The 16,625-nt window shown below is 46.1% G+C and overlaps 1 protein-coding gene across 1 annotated transcript; it reads left to right on the plus strand.

Annotated features, from left to right (window-relative positions):
* The first annotated feature begins 10,948 nt into the window (after nt 1-10,948).
* On the plus strand, nt 10,949-15,170 carry LOC112631764. Its single transcript, XM_025397233.1, is given in 5 exon segments — nt 10,949-11,043; nt 12,679-13,083; nt 13,549-13,660; nt 13,963-14,143; nt 14,971-15,170. Coding segments are annotated over 5 exon segments (993 nt in total).
* The last annotated feature ends 1,455 nt before the right edge of the window (nt 15,171-16,625 follow it).

A 16,625-nucleotide genomic window follows, 5' to 3' on the forward strand; every position in this document is an offset into this window, starting at 1 on the left:
TAATCCCAGCACTTTGGGAGGCCGAGGCGGGTGGATCACCTGAGGTCGGGAGTTCGAGACCAGCCTGACCAACATGGAGAAACCCCGTCTCTACTAAAAATACAAAATTAGCTGGGTGTGGTGGCACATGCCTGTAATCCCAGTTACTTGGGAGGCTGAGGCAGGAGAATTGCTTGAACCCGGAAGGTGGAGGTTGCGGTGAGCCGAGATTGTGCCATTGCACTCCAACCTGGGTGATAAGAGTGAAACTCTGCCTCAAAAAAAAAGAAAAGGGATGAAACTGCCCTGACTGGTTGACTTTAACCCTGGCTCATTCCTGGGGACTTGGCACAAACTGCCTGAACCCAGCCAGTCTCCTTAAACAAACAGGGGAGGGAGAGGGGCTGCTTAGTGGTGAATGCCATCCCAGAGTGCGCATGAAACTGTTACAGAAAAAGGTCCAGATCCAGACCCCAAGAGAGGGTTCTTGGATCTTGTGCAAGAAAGAATTCAGGGCGATGGCCGGGCGCGGTGGCTCAAGCCTGTAATCCCAGCACTTTGGAAGGCCGAGACGGGCGGATCACGAGGTCAGGAGATCGAGACCATCCTGGCTAACACAGTGAAACCCCGTCTCTACTAAAAATACAAAAAATTAGCCGGGCGTGGTGGCGGCGCCTGTAGTCTCAGCTACTCGGGAGGCTGAGGCAGGAGAATGGCGGGAACCCGGGAGGCGGAGCTTGCAGTGAGCCGAGATCGTGCCACTGCACTCCAGCCTGGGCAACAGAGTGAGACTCCGCCTCAAAAAAAAAAAAAAAAAGAATTCAGGGCGAGTCTGTAAAGCGAAAGCAAGTTTATTACGAAAGTAAAGGCCAGTTGCCTTATAGAATGTCTCACATTCTAGATCTGCATGATTATTCTTGGAGGTGTCACTTAATTTGTTCCTCTGTCCCCGAGTATTTTCTTTTCTTTCTTCTTTTTCTTTTCTTTTTTTTTGAGATGGAGTCTCTGTTGTCCAGGCTGGAGTGCAATGGTGTGATCTAGGCTCACTGTGACCTCCACCTCCCGGGTTCAAGCAATTCTTCTGCCTCAGTCTTCTGAGTAGCTGAGATTATAGACGTGCACCACCATGCCTGGCTAATTTTTTTTGTATTTTTAGTAGAGATGGAGTTTCACCATGTTGGCCAGGCTGGTCTCAAACTCCTGACCTCAGGTGATCCTCCTGCCTTGGGCTCCCAAAGTGTTGGGATTATAGGTGTGAGCCACCGCGTCTGGCCCTGTCCCCAGTATTTTCTGATTAGATTCAGATGAAAGGCTTTTGGAAGAATAGGTGATACTATATAATATATATTGTATTATACGAGGTGGCTCATAATGTCAAGCTGTTTTGATGATGGTATATTTGATACATTTGATCCTTTAAGAATGGAATCCAGAACAGTTTCCTTCTCTTTCATTCCAAAAAAGAACCATCACTACAAATCTGTTTATATATAAGAGACTTTTCCTGAAAATGTGGGCATCATAGCACAGCTTATAGTAGAATACAGAAAAAGGAAGACATTGAAACTGAGTATTCTTTCTGTAAGGTGGTGTATGTGTATGGAGACGTGGGTCTGTGAGGTTCATGAGGTGGACTGTGACAGACACAGACACCCACCTTGGACCCTCCTTCACGAAAGAACTCATTGCCCAGCTGTGAAGACTGTAGTTGACTGAAAACCTCTATGAGCTCCTTCTGGATCTGCCTAGGCTGTTGAGCTAAGGTCACACTCTTCTCAGGGGCACCTCGACCAATGGCAGAGCCACGTGGAGGTAGCTGAGGGCATGCTTTCACCAGGGTGGCCACCAATGATCAATGACTTCAAAAGGCAATGGCACAGGAGACTTTCTGTTTCAGCCCAACACAGGACATCCTGGGTTCAGGAAAAGTTATAATTTAAATACGCATCCAAGCTTTTTCTTTTCTTTCTTTCTTTCTTTTTTTTTTTTTTGGACAGAGTCTTGCTTTGTCACCCAGGCTGGAGTGCAATGGCATGATCTTGGCTCACTGCAATCTCTGCCTCCCAGGTTCAAGGGATCCTGTGCCTCAACCTCCCAAGTAGCTGGGATTACAGGCGTGCACCACCACACCTGGCTAGTTTTTGTATTTTCAGTAGAGTCAGTGTTTTACCATGTTGACCAGGTTGGTCTTAAACTACTGACCTCAAGTGATCTGCCTACCTAGGCCTCCCAAAGTTCTAGGATTACAGGCATGAGCCACTGTACCTGGCCAAGCTTTTTCTTACTGTAGAGTGGGAATGGCATCCTCTCCAGCCTTCTGCATGCGAGGTACAGGCCACCTTTGCTCTGGAGCTCCCTGCTAGGCTGGAAGACTCTTGGCCAAGTCTGCATCATGATGTGACCCTCCCCTTGCCCAATTGCCTTTTGCAAGTATGACTCCCCAGTCCACTTTTTATACTCCAAACATTGCTGTGATCTTCTCCAGGAACAGCTCAACTGGCACACAGACTGTATGGAGAATCTAACTAAAATTCTGGCTCATTTGCCCAGAAAAAGTCAACCATGCATAGAAGCCCCAAAACCTGAATACAAGTTCAAGGTATTCATGGATGCCTTGAAGCCCATGGACCCCAACTGAAGAGCCCTGGGATTTGACTCCCGTGGAGGATGTGCTCTTGATACTGTCAAGAGTTATAACTGTAGCAAGGGGCAATGGTTGCAATCTGGGAAGGACAACCATCAGAGGCAGTGCAGTAACGCATCTCACTGGGTGGCAGGCATTCTCTCTCATTATCCTTCCTCAGTGGGTTTGGTAATGAACCTTCATAAAGAGAAGATAAATTCTCCTGGGACCTTTGGGTACCTGAGAAATAGGAGAGCTGACATTGGAATAGAGAAAAGCTGGCATCTTAGGCTAAATGATAATGAAAAGGGTGTAGGCAATTTTCAGGTTTCTTCCTAGATTGTCCAACTCAATCAGGGCAAGGGAGGGAGCAGGAAGTCCAGAAAATCATCATGTTCATGAAGAAAGACTATGCATTCGTACAGAGTTGTTCATGAATTTGAGCTCTCAGAGGAGCTGGTGGAGTGGAAGGCTTGGATGGGCTATTGTAGCAGGAAAAGGGGCATTTCAAGATCCTAAGGTCTAGGATTCAGGAAATTCAATCAATCAGCACCTCATTCTTTGTTTCTATCTCACCTTCTTCCATAAAGAATGATGATGTGTCCCTGTGTGGTCATGTAAAATGGGTTACAATTTGGAAGCTGAGGCTGAGGGTGGAAAGACTGAAGAAGCCATGAAGAAATTGTGTCTGGGACCTGCAGGAGGGGCAGACAGAAAAGGCAATTGTGTGCAAAGACTGCATATTCTCAGTAGCCAGTGATTTAAGTTTGGTGTGATGGATATAGCGTCTTTGGGAAGCAACTTCATGATTCTCAGGATGAACAGAGCTATTTAACCAAATCTGTGTTAAAGAAACAGCATGTGGTTGTGACACCACTTCAGAAAACTATACATACATAACCCGAAAAGCCAAAGTCCCTTTTCACAACACCATGCTCCCTCCACCCTAAATTCAGTTCCCGGGAAATAGCTACTGTTCGCAGGGATGTGTCTTTTGGATTTTCAGAGCACTCCTCTTTCTGGGAAGGCGCGGGTGCCGGGCTCCTCCTGTGGGGAGGACTACTTGCCCATCCATGCACCCATAGGGCCACCTACTCCTTCTCAAGCTGCCCCTGGGAGCAGATGCATCTTGGCTCACCCTAACTGGCTCCTCCGTGGTGAGGACAACCATCAGAGTGGGGAGCTTGGAGTGTACACCACCAGCTTCCTTCTGTTGGTAGGAACCCCATGACGGCCTTGCATTCTAAGGACAACCTGATTGACTGATGGTTTTATCCCTCAGAAACTCAGACATGGATGGAAAGTTGAGAGGTGAGCTCTCCTTCTTCCCCAGGGAGTGCAGGGGGTTCTGCCCATTCCCGGAGCTGTGCTCCAGCCTCCGCCTGCATGCCCGAGGCTGGCCCCACCTCTGCCAATATCCACTGCCCTGTTTTGACTTGCAATAGAGACGCTCATTTTGTGCTTTTGCCTGACCACGAAGATTTGTCTGCTGCGGCTTTCTCGTGACTGATGTTGTTTGCTCCACTGTGGAAAAATCCCAGGAGCCTCACAGATCAAGGGCCTAAAGGGAATCGTGTGGGAGGCCTCTGACAATTTGTGTAAAGGGGAAAAATATTATTCCCAGGAGGCAATCAGTCCTCAGGGCGATGAACTCTGGCCACGGGACCAGCTCCGTCTCTGTGGTGAAATAAGGATGTGTCATGTTGAAACATGAGTGGGACTCGTGAAGGTCTGGAGGCCAAGTCAGAATTTCCAGGCTGCATCCATGGGTCCCACGGTCACCCTGGGGTCTGGTCCAAAGCCTGGCTTTTTGCCATTTGAGACTCATATGCCATTTTCCCATATCCTAACACGGAGGCTAGTACAGTGTCTGATACTTTGTGGAGATACTTTCTCGGAAGGAAGACTTTGATAAATATTCTAAAAGTGCCTTATCTGTTCTAGATGCTAGGGATTCAGCAGTAAACAAAATGAACTAAAAATAGAACTACCATTTGATCACCAATCCGACTATGGAGTATCCACTCAAAAGAAAAGAAACCACTATATAAAAGAGATACCTGCACTCTTATGTTCATTGTGGCACTATTCACAATAGCAAAGAAAAGAAATTAACCTAAGTGTCCACCAGCAGATGACTGGTTAAAGAAAATTTGGTACATATACACAATGGAATAGTACTCAGCCATGAAAAAGAATCATGTCTTTTGCAGCAACATGGATGGAGCTGGAGGACATCATCTGAAGTGAAACACCTCAGAAACAGAAAGCCAAATGCCACACATTCTTATTTATAAGTGGGAACTAAATAATGTGCACACATGGACATAGAGAGTAAAACAATAGACATTGGAGACTTGGAAAGGTGGGGGAGGAGGGTGAGGGATGAGAAATTATCTATTGGGTACAATATTCACCATTTGGGTGATGGGTACCCTAACAGCCCAGACTTCACCACTATGCCAAATATCCATGTAACGTGTAACAAAACTGAAAAATAATTGTAAAAATTGTAAAAAAAACTTGTAAAAATTTGTAAAATTGTAAAAAAATCCCCTAAATCTATAAACATTTAAAAATGGACAAAATTCTTGTTCTAACGATTCCTAAAAAATTACCTCCCTTGATACCTTCTCTTCCTCCCTGATACATTCTATTATCTTTCTGTATTTCTACCAATTAATTTGGGTTTATTTCCCTTCAAGAAATGAACAAAACATCTTGGTAAAGGGACCATTCTTGGTCAGGTCAATAAACATAAATGAACCTGGCCAGGCATGGTGGCACATGCCTGTAATCCTAGCATTTCGGGAGGCAAAGGCAGGAGGATCACTTGAGCTCAATAGTTGGAGACCAGCCTGGGTAACATCGTAAAACCCTGTCTCTACCGAAAAAATACAAAAAATTAGCTGGGTGTGGTGGCATGCACCTGTGGTCTCAGCTACTTGGGAGACTGGGGTGGGAGGATTGCTTGAGCCCAAGAGGTTGAGGTTGCAGTGAGCTGTGATCATGTCACTGCACTCCACCCTGGGTGACACAGTGAGACCCTGTCTCAAAATAAAATAAAATAAGACAAAATAAAATTAATGAAGAATGCATCTTCTAAGAGACATAGGCTATGGTGGATAAATGAGGAATATGAAGTTGTAGTTCTCAGGAAGCTCAAAGTCATTCCTTGGATGCTTTTGGCTCAATCTGGTTTTTAAAAAATGAAGAAATGTATGAGCTTATAGAAGAGAAAATCCAGAGATTGGGCTGACCTTCAAGGTAGCAGCAGCGACTCATGGATGGCATGAAGAAGCAGCTTCTTCTCCTTCTCCTCCTCCTTCTTCTCCTTCTCCTTCTTCCTCCTTCTTCCTCCTCCTTCTTCTCCTTCTTCCTCCTCCTCCTTCTTCTCCTTCTTCCTCCTTCCTTCCTCTTCCTCTTTTTCTTTGTCTTCCTTCCTCTTCCTCTTTTTCTTTGTCATCCTTCCCTCTTCTTTCTTCCTTCTTCCTTCCTTCTTCCTTCTTCCTTCCTCCTTCTTCCTTCCTCCTTCCTCTCTTCTTCTTCCTTCTTCTTCTTCTTCTTCTCCTTCTTCTTCTCCTTCTTCTCCTTCTTCTTCTCCTTCTTCTTCTTCTTCTTCTCAGGATCTTATTCTGTTACCCATGTGAAAGGGCAGTGGCATGGTCACGACTCACTGCTCAGCCTCCTGGGATCAACTGAGCTGAGCCCACAGGTGCACACCATCATGCCTGGCTAATTTTTACAGTTTTTCAGTAGAGACGAGGTCTCCCTATGTTGCCCAGGCTGGTCTTGAACTCCTGGGCTTAAGGGATCCTCCTGCCTCAGTTGCCCAAAATGCTGCGATTACAGGCATGAACCACCACGCCTGGCCAGAAGCAGCAGCTTCTGTCTGTGTTCTTCACCGTGCCTGTTGCAGTGTTGATTTTAACCTAAACCTGGCTCTCATCACAGTTCTGGAACCCAGCTGCCAGTAGCTCTCAGAGCCACATGTTCCCTCATTCGTGCCTGACATGAGAGAAGCTGGCTTTACACAGCCTTCAGAGTGGGAAATCACCTTGCTGGAGGCCTCCAGCAAATTTCTGCCCAGGTCTAAATGGTGAGCGTTGGGTTCTGTATCCATTTCTGAACCAACCACTGTCCGTGGAAATAGGATGCCTTTTTACCCTGCAGTGGACATCAGTTCCCTGACTCATAAGGGAGGGATAGAACAGAAGTCATTCTGTACAATTTAAATCTAAAGTTGACCTTTATCCATCTTCTCAAAGCCTTCCCTCTGGGCCTGGTGGTCTCTGTGGGACAAATATTTTCCTTCTTCTCATTTCCCAGGAAGTAGGGTGTGCGTCGTCTCTCCTCCCAGCTGCTGATTCCGAAACTTTTTGTTTTGTAAAACCTCATGCTCCTTTGAAACTGATGCCTTTATTCCTCCCTCAGCCGTGTCGTGTCCTCATCACCTAGCAAGTTCCTTGTCATGCCTATTCTCTGTTGTTTTTTTAAGTTCTCAGTTTTTCTTCGTATGCTTTCTTCTAATTTCATTCGCTTTTAATTCAGTAAACTAAAAAAATGTGACCCAACATTCTGCTTCTCAGTTTTTTCCTTTGTTTACCTTTTAAACTTCCCTTCTCCAAAGTGATCCTTTCCTTCCCTAAACCCCAGTCATGGACTCTCATCGTCTTATTCTGTGTCTTGTCATCAGCAGAAACTGCATCTCTTTCGGAATCTTGATTTTAAATGCCCTATGTCTTGGCTACTACCTTCTCTCCTTCTTGCTAACTTCCTACTCTCCTTTACACTCACCCAGCAAAAATCACTCGCTCACCCAACCCTGGTTGAACCCAATGATCTACTTTCTTTGTGATTGGACTGAACTACTGAATATTGTTTGAGAAACTTACACTAACTGGCTTCACACTGAATTGCAAACCTGACTGAGGGCTCAACTCTATGTGGAAATTTGCAGTGCCTCCCTGTAGGCATCCCAGCATCCAAGATGGCTTCATTACTGGCTGCTCCTTCTCCTTTGCCGATTCCGCCTCCACTTCTGGCTTCTAAACAGACATTCCCAGGGCTTCCGCTCAAGCCCTCTTTTCTCCCATTCGTTCTGCTCTTTCTGCTTCTATATTTCCATAACTTTGAAACACCATCCATGTAATTGTGACATCTAAATGTCTACTTTTTCTTTTTTTCTGAGACGGAGTCTGGCTCTGTCGCCCAGGCTGTAGTGCAGTGGTGCTATCTCGGCTCACTGCAAGCTCTGCCTCCCGGGTTCACGCCATTCTCCTGCCTCAGCCTCCTGAGTAGCTGGGACTACAGGAGTCTGCCACCATGCCCGGCTAATTTTTTGTATTTTTAGTAGAGACGGGGTTTCACCGTGGTCTCGATCTCCTGACCTCGTGATCCATCCGCCTCGGCCTCCCAAAGGGCTGGGATTACAGGTGTGAGTCACCGAGCCTGGCCCTAAATGTCTATCTTTAATCCAGCGCTTTCCCTTGGGTGCTAATCTGGTAAACTGTCTGTTGACATATTCAGTTGCTGACTCACAGGGGACTCAAACGGAACATATCCCACGTGAATTTCAAATCTGCCTTTCTGCTTCATCTAAAATTTCTCTTCTAGTGTTCTCTGTTTCTGTCACTGTCTACCCCATTACTAAAGCCCCAGACCCTTAGTGTCTCCATTTTCCTCACCAGTCCTTTTCTTTCACACATTCGGCATTCGGTGAGCTCCATGGATTCCACCTTCCCAAGAGCCATATCTCAAATCCATCTACCACTCTTCGCCTCTGTCACCATCTGTGGGACAGTCCATCATCATCTCACCTGGCTCATGATGATAGAGTCCTAAATGGCTTCCCTGCGGCCACTCTTGACCACTGTAGTCCACTCTTCAGTCAGCAGCCTGAATGATCTTTGAACAATGTCAATCACGTTATCTCACTTCCTTGCTTACAACTTGTCAGTGGCTTCCCACCATGCCTCAAGTTCCAGTGCAATCTTCCCTTACCTCCGTCTCAAGCCACATTGGCTCCCATCCTCCCTTGCTCGTGATGCTCCAGTAATGCTGATGTCCTTTTCAGATCTTAGAACATGTTGAACTCTTTGAACCTCAAGGTCTTTAATGGACTTTCCTTTCACCTGGATTAGTCTTTCTTGGTCTCTTCTCATAGCAGAAATTTCTCATCTCTCGAAACTCAGCTTGAGTGTCGTCTGAAAGATGGCTTGCTGTCCACCTCCTCTAATGTGTGTCTGACTCATTCTTCTCTGTTGTGACTCTTTTTTTCCCTTTGAATGAAACTTCCCATAATCCTAGTTATTTTATTTACTTGTTTATTGTCAGTCTTTGCCATTAAAATGTAAATTCCATGGGGACAGACCCTGGTCAGTCAGGTTCCCTGTTGCGTCCCCAGGACCTAAGACCATCTGGTACATAGTTGGTACTTAACAGGCGCCTGTTGAGTGAAACAGATGAGAGAATGTGAACCCCTCTGTGGATCACACATCATGATCTCAGAGGCCTTCAAAGCCTTGCACAGGATATGCACTTGGCCTTCCTGTCCCTTCATTACTTAGCTCATGTATTAGCGTTCTCCAGAGAAGCAGAACCCATTGAATATATCTGTATCTATACCCATAGATATATCAGAGACTTACTATGGAAACTGGCTTATGCAACTTTGGAGGACGAGAAGTCTAAAGATCTGTTGTCAGCAAACTGGAGAATCAGAAAAGCCAGCGGTGACATTCAGTTCAAGTACAAAGGCAGGAAAGCCTCGAGAAGGAAGAGTTTCAGTGTCGATAGGCAGAAAGAGAGGGATGTCTCAGCTCAGGAAAAGAGAACAAGTTCTCCTTTCCTCTGCCTTTTTGTTCTATCCAGGCCCAGATTACATGTGACCTTGCTCTTCTAAGTCCTTGTGTGTGTATATGCACATAATTAAATGCATATTGTTATGTTGTTGAGAGCACACAATATGTATCATGTTTTCACACCCGACAAATATTTATCAACTTAACGTCCCAAAGCCAAGAGTATTTTGATAACCAAGAATACACTACACCATTTCAATCAGGAAAAAAATGTAATTTTGCCTTTCACGGAGACAAAAATTTCCTGAAAGACAAAAATGGCAACAGTCCTCTGAATAAAGATGTTGGCAGAGTTACAATTAAAATACCGCATTCCCTTAATGCTCAATTTAAAATAGGGTATAAAGCACTGGGCGCGGTGGCTCACGCCTGTAATCCCAGCACTTTGGGAGGCCGAGGTGGGTGGATCATGAGGTCAGGAGATCGAGACCATCCTGGCTAACACAGTGAAACCCCGTCTCTACTAAATATACAAAAAATTAGCCGGGTGTAGTGGCGGGCGCCTGTAGTCCCAGCTACTCGGGAGACTGAGGCAGCAGAATGGCATGAACCGAGGGAGCGGAGCTTGCAGTGAGCAGAGATCGCACCACTGCACTCCAGTCTGGGCGACAGAGTGAGACTCTGTCTCAAAAAATAAAATAAAATAAGGTATAAAGCAACAGGATATAATGCTTCTAAGAGAAAGATCAGAGTTATCCTAGTAAAATGTTAGCAAGAAGGTATGTGTCCACTGAGTTATTTAGCAGTGTATTCTTACAGTAATCCCCAAAGAGATACACACGTACATCAATGGTTATCATCAAGATGGAAATAGCAATGTGTCTGTGTAGTTCCTTCCTCATGCTCCTTCTGCCGCTCTGTTGCTGACCCAGTTAATGAGTCCTGGGGTGCACTGCTCAGAGGTGGCTTCGGAATGCCATGTTCAAGAGGCTTCTTCTGTGTTAATTATAATAAAAGACATTTACAAATGGGCCAATTCACTAGCTTTACTTTTTAACATACATTGTCATCTCAAGACATCTAAAAAACCATTGATGTTGTGAGATAAAGAATGAACTTGGTCTACCTTTGCAGGGACATGGATGGAGCCGGATGCCATTATGCTCAGCAAACTAATGCCTGCAGAAAACCAAACATTGCATGTTCTCACTCATAAGTGGGAGCTGAATAATGAGAACACATGGACACAGGGCGGGGAGCATCACACACTGGGGCGTGTCAGGGGAGTGTGGGGGGTGGTGATGGTAAAGCATTAGGGAAAAGACCTAATGTGTGCTGGGTTTAACACCTACGTGACGGGTTGACAGGTGCAGGAAACCACCATGGCACACGTTTACCTATGTAACAAACCTGCACATCCTGCACATGTACCCCAGAACTTAAAATAAAAATAAAGAATGAACATAGTCTATAATAAACACAAGCACTTACTAAAAACTGCACATTTGGAACTGCGGTGATAACCCCAAATGGTCCTCTAGATATGGAGTTACCAGCAAGGAGCTCCACTGTCAATCTCCTCCCAGCTCTATTGCCCTGATAAGGAAGCGTGAAAATGTGTCTGGCCCCATCCGAGAGGTGGGTTAACAGAGGTCACTCCCAGAAGACAGTCCTTCCTATAAACTGACAAAACAAAAATGGCCAAAGTGTGTTCAAAGCAGAGGTAGTTAAACAATCTCTTTATAAAACAACCCACGTTTATAAACGGGTTGTTTTCCTACCTCTGCTTTTAACACACTTTGGGCACATAGGACTTGTTTATTCCTTACTGGAGACCAAAATTAATGAAAATACACAGATAGGCCGGGCGCGGTGGCTCAAGCCTGTAATCCCAGCACTTTGGGAGGCCGAGACGGGCGGATCACGAGGTCAGGAGATCGAGACCATCCTGGCTAACACGGTGAAACCCCGTCTCTACTAAAAATACAAAAAAAAAACTAGCCGGGCGAGGTGGCAGGCGCCTGTGGTCCCAGCTACTTGGGAGGCTGAGGCAGGAGAATGGCGGGAACCCGGGAGGCGGAGCTTGCAGTGAGCTGAGATCCGGCCACAGCACTCCAGCCTCACTCGGTGACAGAGCAAGACTCCGGCTCAAAAAAAAAAAAAAAAAAAAAAAAATACACAGATAGAGCCATGGTCAGACAGCCTGAAGTTGTCTAAACTTCCCTCTGCACCCTTCTCCTCCAAGAGATCAAATTTAACACCATTCTTGAAAGATAATCATACCTGTAAGTTAGTAGAAAAATCTAAAGTGTATTATTTTATATTCTCTACTTTTAACATATATGTGCACTTCTAAATTCTTAGGCTACGTAATTCAGAGATGATGGAAATTCATATGCATTAACTGCATACATGCAACAAAGGCCATGTCCTGAAAGCATCTTCTACACAGGGACATTCTGGCCTAGAACCCTTCCTCTTCTCACATCTATCAACCCCGTGGGCAAATCGATGCATGTGCAATGCTCAGAGGTGATGTTCACAATGTTCACAAGTGATTTTTAGAAGACAGTCTTTCCTGTGAATTTTAATTTACAAAACTTACAAAATTGCTTACTAACTGGACTTTGGTCAAACACTGGCAACCTCTTTAACATCTAGAAAGAGTAGGTGCTATAAAATTAGGACTTGTTTGCTGATCATATACACTACATGCACAGCAAAGTGAGACCAAACGCAGCCCTGCAAGACACTGGCTAATCCGGCCTCACCATAGGCGTGTTGGCAGGGAGCCCACGAGCACTTGCTCCTTTCTGCTCTTCCGTAGACCAGAACACAAATATGTGTCCTGTCCAAAGAGGCAGTTTGGCCATTCCATTGCCCAAAGACAATGTTTCATGTGGATTTTAACAAAAAGATTTGGAAAATATGTCCCTTTACAACATCTACTTTTAATATATACCAACCAGTACTTCAGAACATCAAGAAAAATTATGTGTCTCAGAAAGGAACATGGTGAGGCCAACTACATCTACAGTGGTGAAGAACAGAAAATGCAGGCAGGACAATGGTTGGGAAATGAACATGTCCGCTAAACATGACCGATTGGGCATAGAACCCTTCTTCTGAACTCCACCCAAACTCAGCTTCCGCATAGATTCAGGGTGTGCACAGACCTCCTAGAGCTTGTTCATGACCCTCTAGACTAGCCTGTGGAGTCTAAGTTAAGAACCCCTGTAGTTAGGAATTTTCTGTGTTTTCCTGACTGCACAGTTACTTTGCTGGAGAAGAAGAGAGGGCTTTGTTGAAGTCTTCCCATGCTTTCTGCACAGGGCTCTGGCCTTGGAGAAGGGATTTCCAGTTACTGAAGTGTCACTTGGCCCTGGGTCTCCTCCCGGGAGAGAGAAGTGTACGGCTCCCAAGGTTCCTGGCAGTTTTGAAAGAGCTCTCAGCCACAGCCAGCTTTACTTTGGCAAGTGAGGCCATCCCCTTTCTTTCCTCCTTTCCTTTCCCATGGAACCTACTCCTTCCATCTGTCTTTCAAGCTCTGCCTCAGAAATGGCAATTCAAGCCTGATTTTCTCCTTGAATGCACTCTCTCTGTGAAAGAGGCTTTTCACCAAGAATGTGGTGCTGGTGTTTCTCTTGCCAATGGGCTACACAAAGACCTCCGCACCGGGTACCATTTGGGCAGGCCTCTTCACACATGCCTGTCCTTCTCCATCGCACTTGGCTAACTCCAACAACCTGTGTGTGGAAAGTATAAAGAGATGGAAAAATTCCCATGAAAAATCCTTCCACAAAGCCATTGCGAGACAACTGTGGCATCATCTGATAACATGATTTCTATTTTGCATCTGTTTCATTGTCGGAGGGCACTCATAGTTGCAAGCCTTGCATGTACATATGTAAAAATTATAAGTGAATGCGTCTGCTCAGGTTATTAGCCATTGATTGTGAAATAATCTGAAGTTTGAGAGTCTCAGTTACTAACCTACAGGTGCTGAGAGCATTCAAAGACCTACTAGCATCAGTATTGATCACCTCTTTTCTCCAGAGTAGCAAATAAGAAACCAGGAAGAGCTCGGTTTCACTTCCAACTTGTTCTTTAAGGGCCTCAGAGTTAATAGTTGTCCTTATCTAGACTCCCTAATGCCACGACAAATCAACGAGAAAAGAAACATGCCCCAAATCAGCACCCAGACACGCCGGTGCCCGCCTGTGTCCACACTCCTGCAACAGCTGCTGCCCGTGGGGTAGGACTGAGCCAGGTCTAAGATTAGCAGCCTCTCGGCTCCTCAGCTTCCTGCACATTGACTCACAACGGAATCAAAACTCGGGAGCTCAACTCTCTAGTTTCTTCTGCAATTTTCTGTTTTTTAATTTAATTTAATTTTTATTTTATTGGCAACCGTGAAAGAGATATTCACAAGACTCAGAGCAAAGTCAGAGACCCCTAAACAGATGGTTCTCCCTTAGCTTATCAGGCTGGAGCAGAGTTTAAACCAAGCTGGAGGAATCCCTCCAGCTCTGGACACAATGTAATCTCTACATCCAGGCCTTCATCGCATTGGCTGGAAGCTGGTTCGCTGCATCCAAGGGCCTACTTCAAGGGGATTCATGCTTCCGCAAGCCTGAGCATCCTTCACTCCTGGTGCTGGTGGTTCCACTCGGGCATGGACTGGAGCATCCACTTGGTCTGGAGCTCATACAAATAGTAGCCATAAACCACGACTTGGGTAAGGTCTGAAGACTCCAGAGCCTTCAGCTGGAGCATGGCCTTGCTCACCAGCTCAGTGTAAGGGATTCCTCCCTCCCCAGCCTCCAGAGAGTTGGAGGCAGCCCTACCCCCCGGTGGAGGAGGAAGCTGATTACTGGTGTGCCTCCAGGATACCAGAAGCTCTTGAGGTCCGACATTCCCTTTCAGTGATATACTGACATTTCCCCAAAGCTGTGTACTTCAGAGTTGCACATGGCATTGTTAACAACTATTTTTTAAAACCATTTCTTTTAGAGACGGGGTTTCGCCATGTTGACAGGTTGGTCTCAAACTTTTGGGGTCAAGGGATCCACCCTCCTCAGCTTCCCAAAGTGCTGGGATTAACAGGCCTGAGCCCAGCCCAACAAAACCCTTGTGAGTTAATTGGATAATTTTGCCTTTTTCTAAACCTTTGAGTTGAGACTCCTTTATCACTGTCATTTCCAGCACCTCAGTCTTCCAGTCTTCCGTTTTCCTTTCCATCACCTAATCTTTTTTTTTTTTTTTTTGAGACAAGGTCTCGCTCTGTCACCCAGGCTATAGTGCAATGCTGTACAGTCACGGCTCACGGCAGCCTCCACCCCCTGAGCTCAAGTGATCCTCCCCCTTCAGCCTTCCCAGTAGCTGGGACTACAGGCGAGCCCACCACGCCCAGCTAATTTTTGTATTTTTTTTGTAGAGATGGGGTTTCATCATGTTGCTCAGGTTGAATCACCTAACTTTTTATAGAAAGGCTCTACAACTTCTCCAGGTTCTGGAACTTACATTTGATTTGAGGGTGAGTGGCCTTTGACTCTTGGGAGAAAGTTAATGACGCAGAAATGCACTCGGGAGAATTGAAAACAGACCCGAGGAACGTGTGTGCGGAGGCTGCGCGGACCGCCAGGAGGGCTGAGACGCGCTGGGGGGCAGCGTGGGCGGCGGGAGCACGGGTGGAGGGAGCAGCTGCTCAGGCGGGAGCCCTGCGGGACGTGTCCCTCTGTGCACTGGAGAGCAAGAGGTTTTGAGGTGTTCCTTCTTTTTTTTGAGACGGGGTCTTGCTCTGTCGCCCAGGCTGGAGTGCAGTGGCGCCATCTCGACTCACTGCAAGCTCCACCTCCCGGGTTCACGCCATTCTCCCGCCTCAGCCTCCCGAGTAGCTGGGACTACAGGCGCCCGCCATGGATAATTTTTTTGTATTTTTAATAGAGACGGGGTTTAGCCTTGTGTGCCAGAATGGTCCCGATCTCCTGACCTTGTGACCCGCCCGCCTCGGCCTCCCAAAGTGCTGGGATTACAGGCATGAGCCACCACGCCCGGCCGAGGTGTTCTTTCTATGCCAGTGGTTCTGAACCTTGACCACATGTTAGAATCGTTAGAGGAGCTTAAAATGTCCAGACTGTGCCCCAGAGCAGAATCCCTCGGGATAGGGACCATGGATCAGGACTTCTTTTAAGCTGATAATTTTATACATATATATACATATATAAGTATATATATGTATGGCTATGTGTATATATGTGTGCGCATGTGTGTACATATATATCAAGTCTTTTGTTTCCTGAACTTCATGTGAACTGGTCAGGCTCCTGTTAGACTCCTGGAACCTGGTTAATGGGAACAACCACAGAGGGCATCAAGTGGGGAGAGGCTAGGGAGATTGCTATATATATATATATAGCATGAAAGGAAGAGAGAGAGAGAGAAAGAAAAGAGAAAAGAAAGTAAAAGAAAAGAACGGACGGAGGGAGGGAGGGAGCCATCTCTTTATACTATTCACACATAGGTTGTTGGCGTTAGCCAAGTGCGACAGAGAAGGACAGGCATGTGTGAAGAGGCCTGCCCAAATGTTACCCGGCGCGGAGGTCTTTGTTTAGCCCATTGGCAAGAGAAACACCATGTTCTCATGAGAGAGAGAGAGAGAGAGGGTCAGTCCTGTCACCCAGGGTAGAGTACAGTGGTGTGATCATATAAGCTGATAATTTTTAAACAGGTAACTTCAGTATGCCAGCACGGTTGAGAACTGTTGTTCAATGCAAACTTAACATATGAAGCCCCTCCCATGTGTCAGGCACGGTGTCAGATGCTGTTATGGACTGAATGTTTATGTCCCCCACAATTTCTATGTTGAAGTCACACCCTCAATGTGATGGTATTAGGAGGTGGGGACTTGGGCAGGTATGAGGTTGTGAGGATGGAGCCTCACGACGGGATGAGAGCCCTTACAAGAAGAGACACAAGACAGATGATCTCTTTCCATCTCCTCTCCACCATGGGAGGACAGCAAGAAGGTGGCCTTCTGCAAATGGGGAAGGGTCCTCACCAGGTGTGGGATCTGCCAGCGCCTTGATCTTGGGCTTCCCAGCCTCAGAACTGTAAGAAATAAGTTTTGTTGTTTAAGTCACCCCATATAATATAATTTTGTTATAGCAGTCTACATTGATTAAGACAGATGCTAAGAGTATAAAGGTGAAGAAATGTCC

The sequence above is a fragment of the Theropithecus gelada genome, chromosome 9, assembly GCF_003255815.1.
Source record: "Theropithecus gelada isolate Dixy chromosome 9, Tgel_1.0, whole genome shotgun sequence".
Lineage (NCBI taxonomy): Eukaryota > Metazoa > Chordata > Mammalia > Primates > Cercopithecidae > Theropithecus > Theropithecus gelada.